Below are 15,920 nucleotides of genomic sequence, written 5' to 3' on the forward strand. Positions count from 1 at the left end.
CGCTGCTACAGACTTTGCAAAGCTCCTGTAGTATCATGCTTTTGAAGTTGGGCCACTGTTCACTCTGAATCCAATATGACAAACTAGACAAACTAATCACACACAAACTGTTTGATTATTGTTGAGGCATTTTGGTCTTAGGTGCAAGTAGAGTGCATGACCTTGGTGAAGACATCGTTGAGTACAAGAAATTGCTCAGTCCTGTTATTGTCAAGAACTGTAAAATTAATTGCAAGGATCTCTAGATGTGACTAGGACCCTATATGAGAGCAAAGCTGATTCCTTGCTTTAACCAAAGCTAATTTCTTATCATTTCAACAGCAACCATCAATGATAACCGTCATCCTGGGACAGTAATAGTGCTGAAAATGTGTTGCTGGTTAAAGTGCAGCAGGTCAGGCAGCATCCAAGGAACAGGAAATTCGACGTTTCGGGCTAAAGCCCTTCATCAGGACGAAGGCTTTAGCCCGAAACGTCAAATTTCCTGTTCCTTGGATGTGTCAGTTAGGGCTCCCTCGTCAGTTGGAGCTGGGTTATTGGATGTTCAACCTTCCAGTAATGGTGTGGTCTCTCCTGATGTCTTTGGTGTCTGAAGTCCTTTCCTGAGATAGATAGCAGAAGTGAGGCAAACTATTTTGCATCTGAATCACCACTTCATCCTGTGACACTCAATAATCTTGGTCTGATTGTCATAGGAAATTTGGGTCAGAATTATGCCATTGACTTGAAACATGGCCAAGGGAAAGAAGTCAGCCAGACACCCCTCCAAGAGGGCAGGAATGGGTTCCCAGTGGGGTCATTCTTCTGTCTGAGAGCATCGGTATTTACATAACTTTAGTATGACCTGTACCAGGTTTGGAATGGAAACCATACACGTTCAGCAGCTTCTGCCAAGCTTGGCAGAAGTTTGAAAGTAGGTGAGTGGGTTGTTGTCTGTAAACACTTAAAAGTATGTACTAATCAGAATGTCTCTGAATTTCTAGGAAAATAGCCCACCTCAAATTTAGCAGTTTGATTTTCATACCAGAGTAGTTCTCCATATTCCTCTCATTGAACTTGAGATCTTGACTGGTACAGGTGTTCTAACTATTGTATTCTGAATAATGATAGCACTGCATCTAGGTCAAGAAGATTGGCATCAGTTTTCAATATGGAAAAGTGTTGGAAATCTGGATAACAAAGACAGATGAAGAGACAGGCTTCTGGTTGAGAGTGCAAAAGGAGTGTTCGTTTCTGGGGTCTGGCTCTATGAGATACCCTGTGACATGTGACTCATTGTACATCCTTTCCAGCCACTCCATCATCTTTCTCCGATTTCATCAGCAAATCATAAGTGGGGTGGCAAACCTTGCACAAACCTCTTTAGTGCTGTTCGCTCACATTGAGTCCCATGGATACCTTTGATCTAATTGCCACATTTCTGTGCAATTCATTTTGCAAAGTGGAAGAATGGTTTTCAGTTTTGCTTACAATTTGTGCTATTGTTGCATCTGAGGGCCCATAATCTGAATGTGGTAAAGACTTGTTTTGGTACTACAGTATGCTAATGCATTCTTTCATATGCATCAGGTAGAGTATACTCAGTTTTTGCATATTAGTTTGCACTGGATCTAGCTTCTCAATGCCAAACAATTTGTTCTGGCCTTTGCTTTCTATATTGACACTTTCTGTATTCTCTGGTGCCACATGCATTATGTATTTTGTTTAAAGGTGTGCAATTTCTGTGTGTTTTAATAATGCTGCACCATCCACTCGACTTGCTGATATTGTATAATGTGAAGTGTTAGATCCCAGAACAAAAGTACTGTATGTTGTATCCATAGAGTGCTGCAGTAAAACAAGTATTTGAACATTTTTTCATTTTCACATTATTCCTGCTGCTGCATATGAAGGGTTGAGCTTGTATATTTCCTGTCAAATCTTCAAAATTAATACTGCCACCAGGTTACATTAAAGACAAAAAAAACTGCAGATGTTGGAATTCAAAGTAGACAGACAGGAGGCTGGAAGAATACAGCAAGCCAAGCAGCATTAGGAGATGAAGAAGTCGACGTTTTGGTTATAACCCTTCTTCAGCACCAGGTTACATTATGCATTCTAATTGTATCAATCATGCAACAAGGATTTCTAAAACAATAATGTGATTCTTAATTTGAAGACAAGGCTGTTTACATAGTGTTAACTGGAAAGGTGAGTAGATACATCATCAGGACAGCTGCTGTATTCTGAATTTAGAGCCATGAGACTGCTACATTACATCCTTCTATTTTCTGGGATTTGTGATGTGATGCTGCTGCCTAATGCTGATGGGCAAAGGGGGTGGGGTGGCCCTGTTGGTAAGGGATGCTATTCAGTCCCTTGCGCGGGGCGACCTAGAATCAGGGGATGTAGAGCCAGTATGGATAGAGCTGAGAAATTCTAAGGGTAGAAAGACCCTCTTGGGAGTCATCTACAGGCCCCTAAACAGTAGTATGGATGTAGGGTGTAAGTTGAATAAGGAGCTGAAATTGGCCTGTTGCAAAGATGTTACTACAGTTGTTATGGGGGATTTCAACATGCAGGTAAACTGGGAGAATCAGGATGGTATTGGACCTCAAGAAAGAGACTTTGTGGAGTGCCTCCGAGATGGATTCTTAGAACAGCTGGTGCTGGAGCCTACCAGAGAGAAGGCAATTCTGGATCTGGTATTGTGCAATGAACCAGAATTGATCAGGGACCTCGAAGTGAAGGAGCCTTTAGGAGGTAGTGACCATAATACAATAAGCTTTAATCTGCAATTTGAAATGGAGAGGTTATAATTGGTAATGACAATATTTCAGTTGAATAAAGGGGACAATGGAGCTATGAGGGAGGAGCTGGCCAAAGTTCAATGGTGCAATACCTTAGCAGGGATGACAGTGGAGGAACAATGGCAGATATTTCTGTGTATAATGCAGAAGTTGCAGGATCAGTTCATTCCAAAAAGGAAGAAAGATCCTATGAGAAGGCAGGGGTGGCCGTGGCTGACGAGGGAAGTTAAGAAACATATAAAGTCGAAAGAGAAAAAGTATAACATAGCAAAGATGAGTGGGAAAACGGAGGACTGGGAAGCTTTTAAAGAACAACAGAGGATTACTAAGAAGGAAATACGCAGAGAAAAAATGAGGTACGAAGGTAAACTGGCCAAAAATATAAAGGAGGATAGTAAAAGCTTTTTTAAGTATGTTAAAGGGAAAAAAATGGTTAAGACTAAAATTGGACCCTTGAAGACAGAAACAAGGGAATATATTACGGGGAACAAAGAAATGGCAGAAGAGTTGAATTGGTACTTCAGATCTGTGTTCACTGAGGAAGACACAAGCAATCTTCCAGAGGTAACAGTGGCTGAAGGACCTGAACTGAAGTGAATTTATATTGCCAGGAATTAGTGTTGGAGAGACTGTTAGGACTGAAGGCTGATAAGTCTCTGGGGCCTGATGATCTACATCCCAGGGTACTGAAGGAGGTGGCTGTAGAAATCGTAGATCCGTTGGTGATTATTTTCCAGAGTTCAATAGATTCAAGATCGGTTCCTGCTGATTGGAGGGTGGCTAATGTTGTACCACGTTTTAAGAAAGGAGCGAGAGAGAAAGCAGGAAATTATAGACCAGTTAGTCTGACCTCAGGGGTGGGAAAGATACTGGAGTCAATTATAAAGGATGAAATTGCGACAATCTCGATAGCAGTAACAGGATAGGTCAGAGTCAGCATGGATTTATGAAGGGGAAATCATGCTTGACTAATCTTCTGGAATTTTTTGAGGATGTAACTCTGAAGATGGACAAGGGAGATCCAGTGGATGTAGTGGACGTGGACTTTCAGAAAGCCTTTGATAAAGTCCCACATAAGAGGTTAGTGAGCAAAATTAGGGTGCATGGTATTGGGGGCAAAGTACTCACTTGGATTTAAAATTGGTTGGCTGACAGGAAACAAAGAGTAGTGATAAATGGCTCGCTTTCAGAATGGCAGGCGGTGACCAGTGGGGTACCGCAGGGATCAGTGTTGGGACCGTAGCTTTTTACAATATATATTAATGATATAGAAGATGGTATTAGTAATAATATTAGCAAATTTGCTGATGATACAAAGCTGGGTGGCAGGGTGAAATGTGATGAGGATGTTAGGAGATTACAAGGTGACCTGGACAGGTTAGGTGAGCGGACAGATGCACGGCAGATGCAGTTTCATGTGGATAAATGTATGGTTATCCACTTTGGTGGCAAGAACAGGAAGGCAGATTACTACCTAAATGGAGTCGTTAGATAAAGGGGCAGTACAAAGATATGGGTATTCTTGTACACCAGTCAATGAAGGCAAGCATGCAGGTACAGCAGGTAGTAAAGAAAGCCAATGGCATGCTGGCCTTCATAACAAGGGGGATTGAGTATAGAAGCAAAAAGGTTCTTCTGCAGCTGTTCAGGGCTCTGGTGAGACAGCACCTGGAATATTGTGTGCAGTTCTGGTCTCCAAATTTGGGGAAAGACATTCTGGCTATTGAGGGAGTGCAGACTAGGTTCACAAGGTCAATTCCTGGAATGGCGGGACTATCTTATGTTGAAAGATTGGAGCGACTGGGCTTGTATACCCTTGAGTTTAGAAGACTGAGAGGGGATCTGATTGAGACGTATAAGATTATTAAAGAATTGGACACTCTGGAGGCGGGAAACATGTTTCCGCTGATGGGTGAGTGCCAAACCAGAGGACACAGCTTAAAAATAAGAGGTAGGCCATTTAGGACAGAGATGAGGAGAAACTTCTTCACCCAGAGAGTGGTGGGTGTGTGGAATGCTCTGCCCCAGAAGGCAGTGGAGGCCCAGTCTCTGGATTCATTTAAGAAAGAGTTGGATAGAGCTCTCAAGGATAGTGGAATCAAGGATTATGGAGATAAGGCAGGAACAGGATACTGATTGAGGATAATCAGACACGATTATAATGAATGGCGGGGCAGGCTCGAAGGGCGGAATGACCTACTCCTGCACCTCTTGTCCATTGTCTATTGCTCCTTTAACAAGGTTATTCTGTCCTTGTTTTTCTGTTGAGAGGGGTTATAAAGGCAGAGTTTCCAATATATCAGGAAATACCCACTTGAAAAGGCTTTTATTTATTTTAAAAAAACTTGTACAATGAAAGGGGAGTGACCAGTTCTCCCAGGTCAGGGTTTTTTCTCGTTTTGGGTTAGTTTTAGCTGAGGATGCAAAGAAACAGCTCCATATTGATTCTCTCACTCCCTCTCTCTGTAATCTCTCTCCTGTAATAATCTGTGTTTGAATTTATCCTTTTTGCCAAGAGAGTATTATGGGATGTTGCAGGAAGTCGGAACAGCTCTTTGTTGTGTTTTCTTGTTGGTTGGGTTTTCAAATAGTTATGTTATCCTAAATTTGGTGTTTTGTTTGTGTGTAAATTAATTCTGTTTGTTTAAAACCCAATGGGTTCGACCTGCTGTCTTGGTCCTGGACTATTCACCTTACATCTGCTTAAAATAACTAGAAAAGTTATCTGGACTATCTTTTTAAAATGTTTTGAGAGGTCCGGCCTGGTCATAACAGTGGTCAGAGTTACTTAATACAGGCAGTTGACGATTTATTGCAATTTTCTGATAGTTTATTGAATTTATTCTGAAGCAGCATTTAGATGCAATACATTATTTGGGATAAAGAAAGAATACAACCTTGACAACTGGGGATGGTTCACTGATACTAGGGGGAAAAAAAACAGCCTGTCAGTGTGGAACTTTTGAGGTGTCATCTCTCCATTATCTGAAGTTAGCATCCTGCTATTTAATCAATGTTGAAGGGCCTCCAATTGTTCTTCCAGCTTTGGCAGCCGATATTCATCCTTAATGATGAATATTAAGCCCTCTGTCGATGAATTAGGCAGTTCAGGTCAAATCATTACCAAGCCACCTGTACCCCCATTAGTTTTCTGTGATTATTCTATGAACAATTCTGTAATTTTGTGATTCCAACCTTTGTCGTGTGTTTGTGTGATGTATTGATAACATTATCAGCCATTCTGGGCAGCAAACAGCTTAGCCTATCTTGTTGCCTGCAGAGTGAGCACCTCCTTAATAAAGCTCCTGATGTTCAATACTTTGGCATCCTGGTCCTTCTTGTAACGTAACATAAAATGAAAACTGGTGACAAGGATAAAACCTGCTTTGAGATCCTCTGGGTCTACCCACTGATTCATCCAAAACAATCATGATTCTCACTGCAGATCTTGCATATGCTTTGATAAAAGTAAATAAATCACAAAGTAGAGAATATCGCAGTTATCTTGGTTCGAGATCGGTCAAAAAAAATCAGCGGAATGCAGTCTGTACAAAGCAAGGTCATTAAAGTAAGGCACCTTGACACAATTCTGTCCAGCAACACAGAGGTTAAAACTTCTGTGTTCCGTGTAAATACATTCAAAAATTACACATTATTTATATATTTTTTAGAGACAGTACAGCCTTAATTACAGGAAAAGACCAATCATATATTATAAAGTGACAGGTTAATCCAATTATATTCCCCAGGAAAGGGGTCTTAATTACAAGAAAAGTCCAATCAACTGTAATATGGTGACATGATCGACAACAGGCTAATCCAATGATATTCTCTGGGAAAGGGGTCTTAATTACCTAAATCGTCATGTCTTTGTAGCAGTTTAAGGTTAGTTTGAAGGGTCAATTAATGTGCCAGTATTCATTTTATGAAAACTCCATTGTTCTTTCTTATCTTTGGATTTTAGCTTAATTCTGCAAAGCAGTAGTATAAGTTCACAGAGTTCAATCATTATTTTCAGCCTTTTTTGTGTTATTTTAAATTGAAAAGCTATTTGTGGTTAGTAAAAATCTACATATATTTGTTACTTTTGACAACAACCTAAATTCAAATGTTAGATCCTCATATTTAAGTACTCAGTTTTCTGGTATTCCTTTCCAGTAAGTGTTGCTGCTGGCTTTTCCTATTGAAAGGCGGAGAACAAATGCCTTTCCAGCCCTAGTCTATTTCAATTCAACAGTCAAAAATCCACTCTGCAAGTGTCACAAAGAGATCCATTTGAAATTGCAGCCTGTTTACATGTTGTATGTGCAGGTAATGTTTCTTCCCTTAACATGCAAGGATCTCATGATTGTGCAAATACATATGAGAGGAGGCTTTTTCACACCACCCTTGGAGCCTAAGGATTTGTTTTCTGACTGATTTTATTACATCAGGAAAATGAATTTCATCTCAAGCTTTTTTTAGTGTAGCCTTGTTGCTTTCATGAAACCTTTGTGGTCACGTGATGGCTGTGGCCATTATAAGTTGGCATTTTTGGTCCTCTTTTAAACTATTTCTGTCCATGAAAGCCCGAGGTATTGAAACAGACTGTGATGTTCAAAGATCTATAATCTTTATTCATATCAGTGTGACTTGTTGAGCATGGATTTTTGACCTTGTATGTTCTGAAACAACGAACAAGAAATTGCCAAAGCAAGTCAATAAGCAAAGATTTTAAGAGACAATAATCAAAATTATTGACAATCAACTATTATTTATACACAATATAAGCATAATCTCCATGCACTTAAATCACATTAATCAGATTGCTAACTTCTAAATATTTTTTCAATATTATAATTAATAAACTCTTTATTATAGTGCGACTGGCAACACAATGCTGATATAATGCTGAAAATGAAAATTTTCATTTTCAGTTTCATTCAGGGGTGCAGTTTCATTGTGTATTTATTTGATGGTTTGCCTTGATGCAGGCCTATTTTTGTAATAATTATATTAATATTCTCTTTCGATGTACCCGATCTAACTTGGAAAAAAGAGACCAATATTTTCTAAAGAATTAAGTTCTTATGACAGTACGTAATAAAAGTGAGATCTTGCTTTTAAAAAAAACCTAATTTGTGCTGGCTTTGCTTCTTTGCCTGCTGAAAACCAGACCTTTCATTTAATCATGTGCTACTGCTGATAATAAAATTGTGATACATATGCATCTCTATACCTTATTTCATCAAAAAGTGAAGGATAATTTGAGATTTTCCCTCAAATGTGGAAGTAAATTTTTTAATCAATCCACCCTCGAAGGAGAAAATTCTCTGGGAAATTGTCAGAAATTGCCATTACATTGATTGCAAAGAATGATTAATCTTATTTCTTGTGTGAATCTGTGTGCATGTCAATTATTGTTGTTTTAAATGTATTAATGTTTTAAATGTAGACATTTTTTACTTTCTAAAGATTCAGGCAGAGGAAGATGATCTGGGAAAGGGTGAAAATGAAGAGAGCCTCATCACAGGGAATGCTATTACAGGTTTAGCCTGGGGAGTCATTGGAATAGCTGATGTCACTGTCAATTAAAAAAGCACACATGTCTAACCAGTTCCATGTCAGCAGTCAAATGTTAGTAAAAAAATGTTTTCACATTGAATTTAATATATACCAATGTACTACAATGCAGAAAATATGTGTTTGTTTTGTTATAATTTTTTGAAGAGATGTGTTTATCCTGTATTAAATGTCTCAATATAAAATTTGTTCTTTTTTTTAACCAAATGTCATTAAAGTTTGTTACCAAAATGTGAGTTTGTTTGAATGTACATTTTATGTTGGTGCACCAGTTAAATATTACTGCCAAACTTTATTAATCAATCTCTTGAATATAGAGCAGATTTAGAAACTTTCTATGCAACTGCTCAATGAGATCACATTCCTGCAAAGACGTTTACATTTTCCAATTTTATGAGACACAACAGAAAGATAAGAACAGTCCCTAAAGAACATTGGTGTTAGACTGGGTATGCATCAAGTCATAGGGAACCAACAAGAGAGAAAACTCTACTTCACTCTATCCTCACCAATCTACATTTTGAAGAGAAATCTGTTGATGTCGATATCAGTAGCAGTTACTGTTGCACCATTCTAGTGGAGACAATATTCTGACTTCACATTGTGGATAACTTCCATTGTGTGGCACTAAAATCGTGCAAACTGGACAAACTTTAAGCAGATCTAGCAGCTTAAAACTAGGCATCCATAAGGTGTTTTGGGCCCATCAGCAACAGAATTATATTCAACCATAGTCTGTAAACTCATGCCCCAGCATATCCCCTACTTTACCATTACCATCTAGCTCGGAATTCCACCTCAGTTCAATGAAGGATGCAGGAGGGCATGCCAGAAGCTTAAAAATAATGTGGCAGTCTGGTGAAGCTACAGCACAGGACTATGTGCACACTAAACAGCAAAACTAAAAAAAAAGACAGGGTTAAGTGATCCAACAACAAACATCAGATCTGAGCTGTTCTGACCATATTTGGACCAAAGCTGTAATGAGGGCAGGAGCCCAAGCAAACCCAAATTGAGCATTGCTGATCAGGTTATTTCCTTTACAAGTGCTGCTAGGTAACACTTTCAACAACCCTTGTCGTCACTGTTGGATTGGTCTTGCTTTTTATACACAGGACATAGCTGGGCTTGACTAGTCTGTGAAACAGCTATCCCAATGTTGGCACAAATCTCTACATGCTGTAAGGGTGGATTTAGCAGTGTCGGTAGGGCTGTGTTTGCCAATTGTCAAGTGATCTGTCTGGTATCATCTCTTTGTTTAGATATTAAAGCATATTAATACAACTGAATCGCTTGCTTAGACTGTTCAGAAGGCATTAAGAATCTGGACTCGTGTAGGTCAGACCATATAAGGATGGCAGATTCCTTCCCTAAAGGAAGTTAGTGAACCAGATTTTGTCTTTGAACAAAAATCAACAGCAGGTGGTCACCATTAGGTTAGCTTTTGATTCTAAATTTAATTGAATTCAAATTTCACCATCCAGTGTGACTGCTACTGTCCATTTAAATTACATGGTTTACACTGAGTCAAGTCTGTGTGCTTCATTGCATCAGAAGTCCTGCAATGCAGATCTGGGGCAGTTTAATGTCAGTGGAATGAACAACTTGCATTTGTTTTTTTCAAATTTGGCTCGAACTTTGATTCAGCCCCCTCATTTGAAGGCTGCATATGTGAGCTTTTGGATATTTTCTGTAATGCTTACGGAGAACAACATCCAGCTTTGTTCGGCAAGAAGGAACCATTTCCTTCTTTGAAATGGGAATTCTACCACGTCTCCCTTTACGCTTGATCTTTGCAAAATAAGGGAAGACACTTTTAAATGACTGAGAGATTATGAATCAAAGAATGGATAGCATAAATGTAGTAGGCCTGAAGGACCTCTTGATAGATGCGAAAGATCTTAAATCATGTACCATAAATGAAGTATTATGTCTTCTGATTCCTGAGTTAGAAATAATCATATTTTATACTCAAAATTTGGGAGTGCTGAGTACATTTCTAGCTATTGTATCCGATAATATTTTATATATGTGAATTTATATCTAGCAACTATAGAATTCCATATACAGAGGAGTTCAACGTCATTCGTGGGTGCACATGACACGGAGCTGTCACCCTTCTAACATGCGCACCACCAAAATTCCGAGACTGTTATGTTGACGCCCTGCCCATAAGGATCAACCGTTTAATATTCACGACAAGTAATTGTCGTTATTATCATTATTCCCATTCGATATAAATGTTTGAGAAACAAAGTAACAGTTTATGTAACATTCGCTAGATTTGAAAATAAGAGACAAAGAGAATTTTGTTTCAAGAGGGCATTGAATCTATGGAATTCTGCTCACGTCACATTTTTAATATATAAATATTTTGAATGCAAATGTGGATAGATTCTTGATAAAGTTATCAGGGATAGTGGGAATGCTATGTAATCAGATCAACCACTAGCATGTTGAAAGGCAGAGCAGATTGAAAGGATGAGTGGTCATCCTCTGCTCCTAATTCATATATTTGTACATATGTACATTCTTCATGTAATGCAGGACTGATAGTGTTGGTCAGCACAATAAATGTGGCACCGTGCTTGTATATTCTCGTAACAGCTGGTTCCTTTATATGCAACACACAATTCTATTAGATTTAAAATAGTGATGGAAAAGGATGGACCAGATCTAAAAGTTGGAGTTCTAAATTGGAGGAAGACCAATTTTGACAGTATTCGGCAAGAACTTTCAAAAGCTGATTGGGGGCAGATGTTCGCAGGTAAAGGGACGGCTGGAAAATGGGAAGGCTTCAGAAATGAGCTAATGAGAATCCAGAGAAAGTATATTCCTGTCAAGGTGAAAGGAAAGGTTGGTAGGTATAGGGAATACTGGATGATGAAAGAAATTGAGGGTTTGGTAAGAAAAAGGAAGCATGAGTAAGATATAGACAGACTAGATTGAGTGAATCCTCAGAAGAGTATAAAGGGAGTAGGAGTAGACTTAAGAAGGAAATCAGAACGGCAAAAAAGAGACATGAGATAGCTTTGGCAAATAGAATTAAGGAGAATCCAAAGGGTTTTTGCAAATACATTAAGGACAAAAGGATAACTAGGGATAGAATATGGCCCCTCAAAGATCAGCAAAGCGGTTTTTGTGTGGAGCCACAGAAAATGGGGGAGATACTAAGCGAGTATTTTCCATCACTTTTTACTATGGAAAAGGATTTGGAAGATGTAGCATATAGGGAATTAGATGGTGGCACCTTGCAAAATGTCCATATTACAGAGGAGGAAGTGCTGGATATCCTGAAACGCATAAAGGTGGATAAATCCCCAGGACCTGATCAGGTGTAACCTAGAACTCTGTGGGAAGCTAGAGAAGTGATTGCTGGGCCTCTTGCTGAGATATTTGTATCATCAATAGTCACAGGTGAGTTGCCGGAAGACTGGAGGTTGACAAATGTGGTACCACTGTTTAAGAAGGGTGTTAAGGCCAAGCCAGGGAACTGTAGACCAGTGAGCCTGGTGTCATTGGTGGGCAAGTCGCTGGAGGGAATCCTGAGGAACAGGATGTACATGTATTTGGAAAGGCAAGGGATAGTCAACATGGCTTTGTGTGGGAAGTCATGTTTCACAAACTTGATTGAGTTTTTTGAGAAAGTAACAAAGAGGATTGATGAGGGCAGAGCGGTAGATGTGATCTGTATGGACTTCAGTAAGGTGTTCGACAAGGTTCCCCATGGGAGACCTGTTAACAAGGTTAGATCTCACGGAATAAAGGGAGAACTAGTCATTTGGATACAGAACTGGCTCAAATGTAGAAGACAGAGGGTGGTGGTGGAAGGTTGTTTTTCAGACTGGAGGCCTGTGACCAGTGGAATGCCACAAGGATCTGTGCTGGGTCCTCTACTTTTTGTCATTTACGCAAATGATTTGGATGCGAGCATAAGTGGTTCAGTTAGTGAGTTTGCAGATGACACCAAAATTGGAGGTGGAGTGGACAGTGAAGAAGGTTACCTCAGATCACAACAGGATCTTGATCAGATGGGCCAATGGGCCGAGAAGTGGCAGATGGAGTTTAATTCAGATAAATGTGAGGTGCCTCATTTTGGGAAAGCAAATCTTAGCAGGACTTATACACTTAATGGTAAGGTCCTAGTGAGTGTTGCTGTACAAAGAGACCTTGGAGTGCAGGTTCATAGCTCCTTGAAAGTGGAGTCGCAGGTAGATAGGATAGTGAAGAAGGTGTTTGGTATGCCTTCTTTTATTGGTCAGAGCATTGAGTACAGGAGTTGGAAGGTCATGTGGTGTCAGTACAGGACATTGGTTAGGCCACTGTTGGAATATTGCGTGCAATTCTGGACTCCTTCCTATCGGAAAGACGTTGTGAAACTTGGAAGGGTTCAGAAAAGATTTACAAGGATGTTGCTAGGGCTGGAGGATTTGAGATATGGGGAGAGGCTGAACAGGCTGGGGCTGTATTCCCTGGAGTGTTGGAGCCTGAGGGGTGACCTTATTGAAGTTTACAAAATTATGAGGGGCATCGATAGGATAAATAGACCAAGTCTTTTCCCTGGAGTGGGGGAGCCCAGAACTGGAGGGCCCTAGGTTTAGGGTGAGAGGGGAAAGATATAGAAAGAACGTAAGGGGTAACTTTATCATGCAGAGGGTGGCACATGTATGGGATGAGCTGCTAAAGGAAGTATTGGAGGCTTGTACAATTGCAACATTTAAAAGGTATTTGAATGGGTATATGAATAGGAAGGGTTTGGAGGGATATGAGTCGGGTGCTGGCAGATGGGACTAGATTTGGTTGGGATACTGGTCAACATGGACGGGTTGGACCGAAGAGTCTGTTTCCATGTTGTACATCTCTATGACTTGATGATTCTATGACACAAAGGGAGGGGGTTTGTTATTAGTGGACCAAGATCTTTATTTGCCCAAGGCAAGCAATTTACTCATATTGTGGTGGCAGAGACCTGAGGTGGTAACATTTGAAGAATTTATCGATTTACGAATGATGGTCCTGCAACGGTATTCTAACCCATTCACCCACTCCAGTCGCCCTCTTCACGCTGCAGAGAAAGTCTGATTCTTAACTCCAAGTAAGTTATGTTTGAGCATCTTAATGACCCTCATTACATTATCATTCCTCTGTATATTTTACACCAATGGGTAATGAGGCATCTACATCCGTGATATATCTTTCTTGTACTTTCTCTTTTGCGAAGCAACATGTTAACTCAGCACGTGGCGAAGTCCGTCTCTCGAGTGCGCGTGCGCATTGGATGGTGTTTTGGGCGGGGGGGTGTTAAAGGCGCATGCTCAGTTCTCATTGGTGACGGTGGAGCCGAGAACATGATTGCGACGGGAATTTGTCTTTTGAAGGGTGAGGAAAGTGAGAGCCCGATCCAAGGAACGGTCACCTTCGAATGGGATGTAAGCGTTGTGTAAATAGTAATAAAGTGTAGTAGACGTTGCTGGTCTCAAATGCATTCTAGAGAAAAAAATTGTCAGGGTGGGGCGCCATGAGGTACAGTTAATGTTACACAAACTCTCACTTTGTTTCTCAAACATTTATATAGAATGGGAATAACGATATTTCGTTGCAAGCTATTACTTGTCGCGGATATTAAACGGTTGATCTTTAGTGACAGGGCGTCGATATAACGGTCTCGGAATTTTAGTGGTGCGCATGTGCGTTAGAAGGTTGACAGCTCCGCATCATGTGCACCCGCGAATGACGTTGCATTCTTCTGCACATGGAATTCTGCAGTTGTTCTCCATTTAATTGTGAAGCCAACTACATATTTTCTGACATTATATTCTACCTGCCAGATGTCTGTCCGTTCACTCAACTATCTGTCTGGAACCTGTATACTCTTCAAAACAAACATTCTCACCTATCTCAGCTGGGAACCTGAGCTATGGATCAGATGATGGAGTAGGTAGTGAGCAGCCAAATACAGCATGCAGAGAGTCTGTGAGGAGGGATAGGCACTTGATAGGGCAAGGGGCAGTCAGTATGATGGCTTGAAGTGTGTCTGTCTTAATGCAAGAAGTATCAGGAATAAGGGTGACAAACTTAGAGCATTGGAGCTATGATGTTGGGGCCATACAGAGACTAGGATATCACAGGGGCAGGAACTGTTGTTAGATGTTCCAAGGTTTAGATGTTTCAGAAGGAATAGGGGTGCATGTAAAAGTTGGAGGAGTGACGCAGCTAATCGGGGATAGTATCACAACTGCAGAAAAGGAGGGTTTGTCTACAGAGTCAGTATGGGTGGAAGGAGAACGTGACGTCTGCAGATGCTGGAGATCAGAGCTGAAAATGTGTTGCTGGAAAAGCACAGCAGGTCCGGCAGCATCCAAGGAACAGGAGATTCGACGTTTCGGGCATAAGCCCTTCAGGTATTCCTGAAGAAGGGCTTATGCCTGAAACGTCGAATCTCCTGTTCCTTGGATGCTGCCTGACCTGCTGCGCTTTTCCAGCAACACATTTTCAGTATGGGTGGAAGTCAGAAACAGGAGAGGAGGAGCAGTCACTTTATTGGGAGTTATCTACAGCTCCCCAAATAGCAACAGAGACAAGGAGGACCAATTGGGAGGCAGATTTCGTAAAGGTACAGAAGTAACAAGGTTGTTGTCATGGGTGACTTTAACTTCCTGAATACTAATTGGAACTTCCTTAGTTCAAGTAGTTCGGATGGAGCTGCTTTTGTCAGATGCGTCAGGAAGGGTTCCTGACTCAATATGCAGATAGGCTGACTAGAGGGGAGGCCAGATTAGATTTGGTGCTTGGCAATCAACCATGCCAGGTATCAGATTTCTAGATGGGAGACCATTTCGGTGATAGTGATCACAACTCCTTTGCCTTTACTATAATCATGGACAGAGATGGGAGGAGACAGTATGGGAAAGTATTTAGGGGTGGCACGATGGCACAGTGGTTAGCACTGCTGCCTCACAGCGCCAGGGTCCCAAGTTCAATTCCATCCTTGGGCGACTGTCTGTGTGGAGTTTGCATATTCTCCCCGTGTCTATGTGAGTTTCCTCCGGATGCTCTGGTTTCCTCCCACAGTTTAAAAATGTGCAGGTCAGGTGAATTGGCCATGTTAAATTGCCTGTAGTGTTAGGTGCATTAGTCAGAGGGAAATGGGTCTTGGTGGGTTACTCTTCGGAGGGTCGGTGTGGACTGGTAGGGCCAAAAGGCCTGTTTCCACACTGTAGGGAATCTAATCTAATTTAATCTAATTGGGGAGGGGGAATTACAATGCTATTAGGCAGGAACTGGGGGCCCTAAATTGGGAACAGATATTTTCATGGAAATACACAATAGAAATGTGGAGGTTGTTGAGACAGCCATTGCTGAAAAAGCTTTAGCAAATAGGATTAAGGAAGATCCTAAGGCATTCTATGTGAGGATGGCCAGAGTGAGGGTAGGGCCAATCAGGGATAGTGAAGGGAACTTGCCCCGGGAGTCGGAAGAAGTAAGGGAGGTCCTTAATGAATTCTTTGCTTCAGTATTCACTACAGAGAGGGACCTTGACATTTCAGAGGACAGCCTGCAACAGACTGA

The 15,920-nt window shown here is 40.8% G+C and overlaps 2 protein-coding genes across 2 annotated transcripts in view; both read left to right on the top strand.

Annotated features, from left to right (window-relative positions):
- Nucleotides 1–8,457, top strand: part of LOC132820915 (superoxide dismutase [Cu-Zn]-like) — a 44,035-nt gene extending 35,578 nt beyond the window's left edge. The window contains exon 5 of the mRNA XM_060833271.1: nt 8,244–8,457. Coding sequence (XP_060689254.1) covers nt 8,244–8,363 — 120 coding nt within the window. The 3' untranslated portion in view covers nt 8,364–8,457. The remainder of the gene's footprint in view (nt 1–8,243) is intronic.
- A 5,119-nt stretch (nt 8,458–13,576) lies between these two features.
- Nucleotides 13,577–15,920, top strand: part of LOC132820916 (superoxide dismutase [Cu-Zn]-like) — a 59,320-nt gene continuing 56,976 nt past the window's right edge. The window contains exon 1 of the mRNA XM_060833273.1: nt 13,577–13,780. Within this exon, the coding sequence (XP_060689256.1) occupies nt 13,577–13,780 (204 nt within the window). The remainder of the gene's footprint in view (nt 13,781–15,920) is intronic.

Source organism: Hemiscyllium ocellatum, chromosome 12 (assembly GCF_020745735.1).
Source record: "Hemiscyllium ocellatum isolate sHemOce1 chromosome 12, sHemOce1.pat.X.cur, whole genome shotgun sequence".
Taxonomy (NCBI): domain Eukaryota; kingdom Metazoa; phylum Chordata; class Chondrichthyes; order Orectolobiformes; family Hemiscylliidae; genus Hemiscyllium; species Hemiscyllium ocellatum.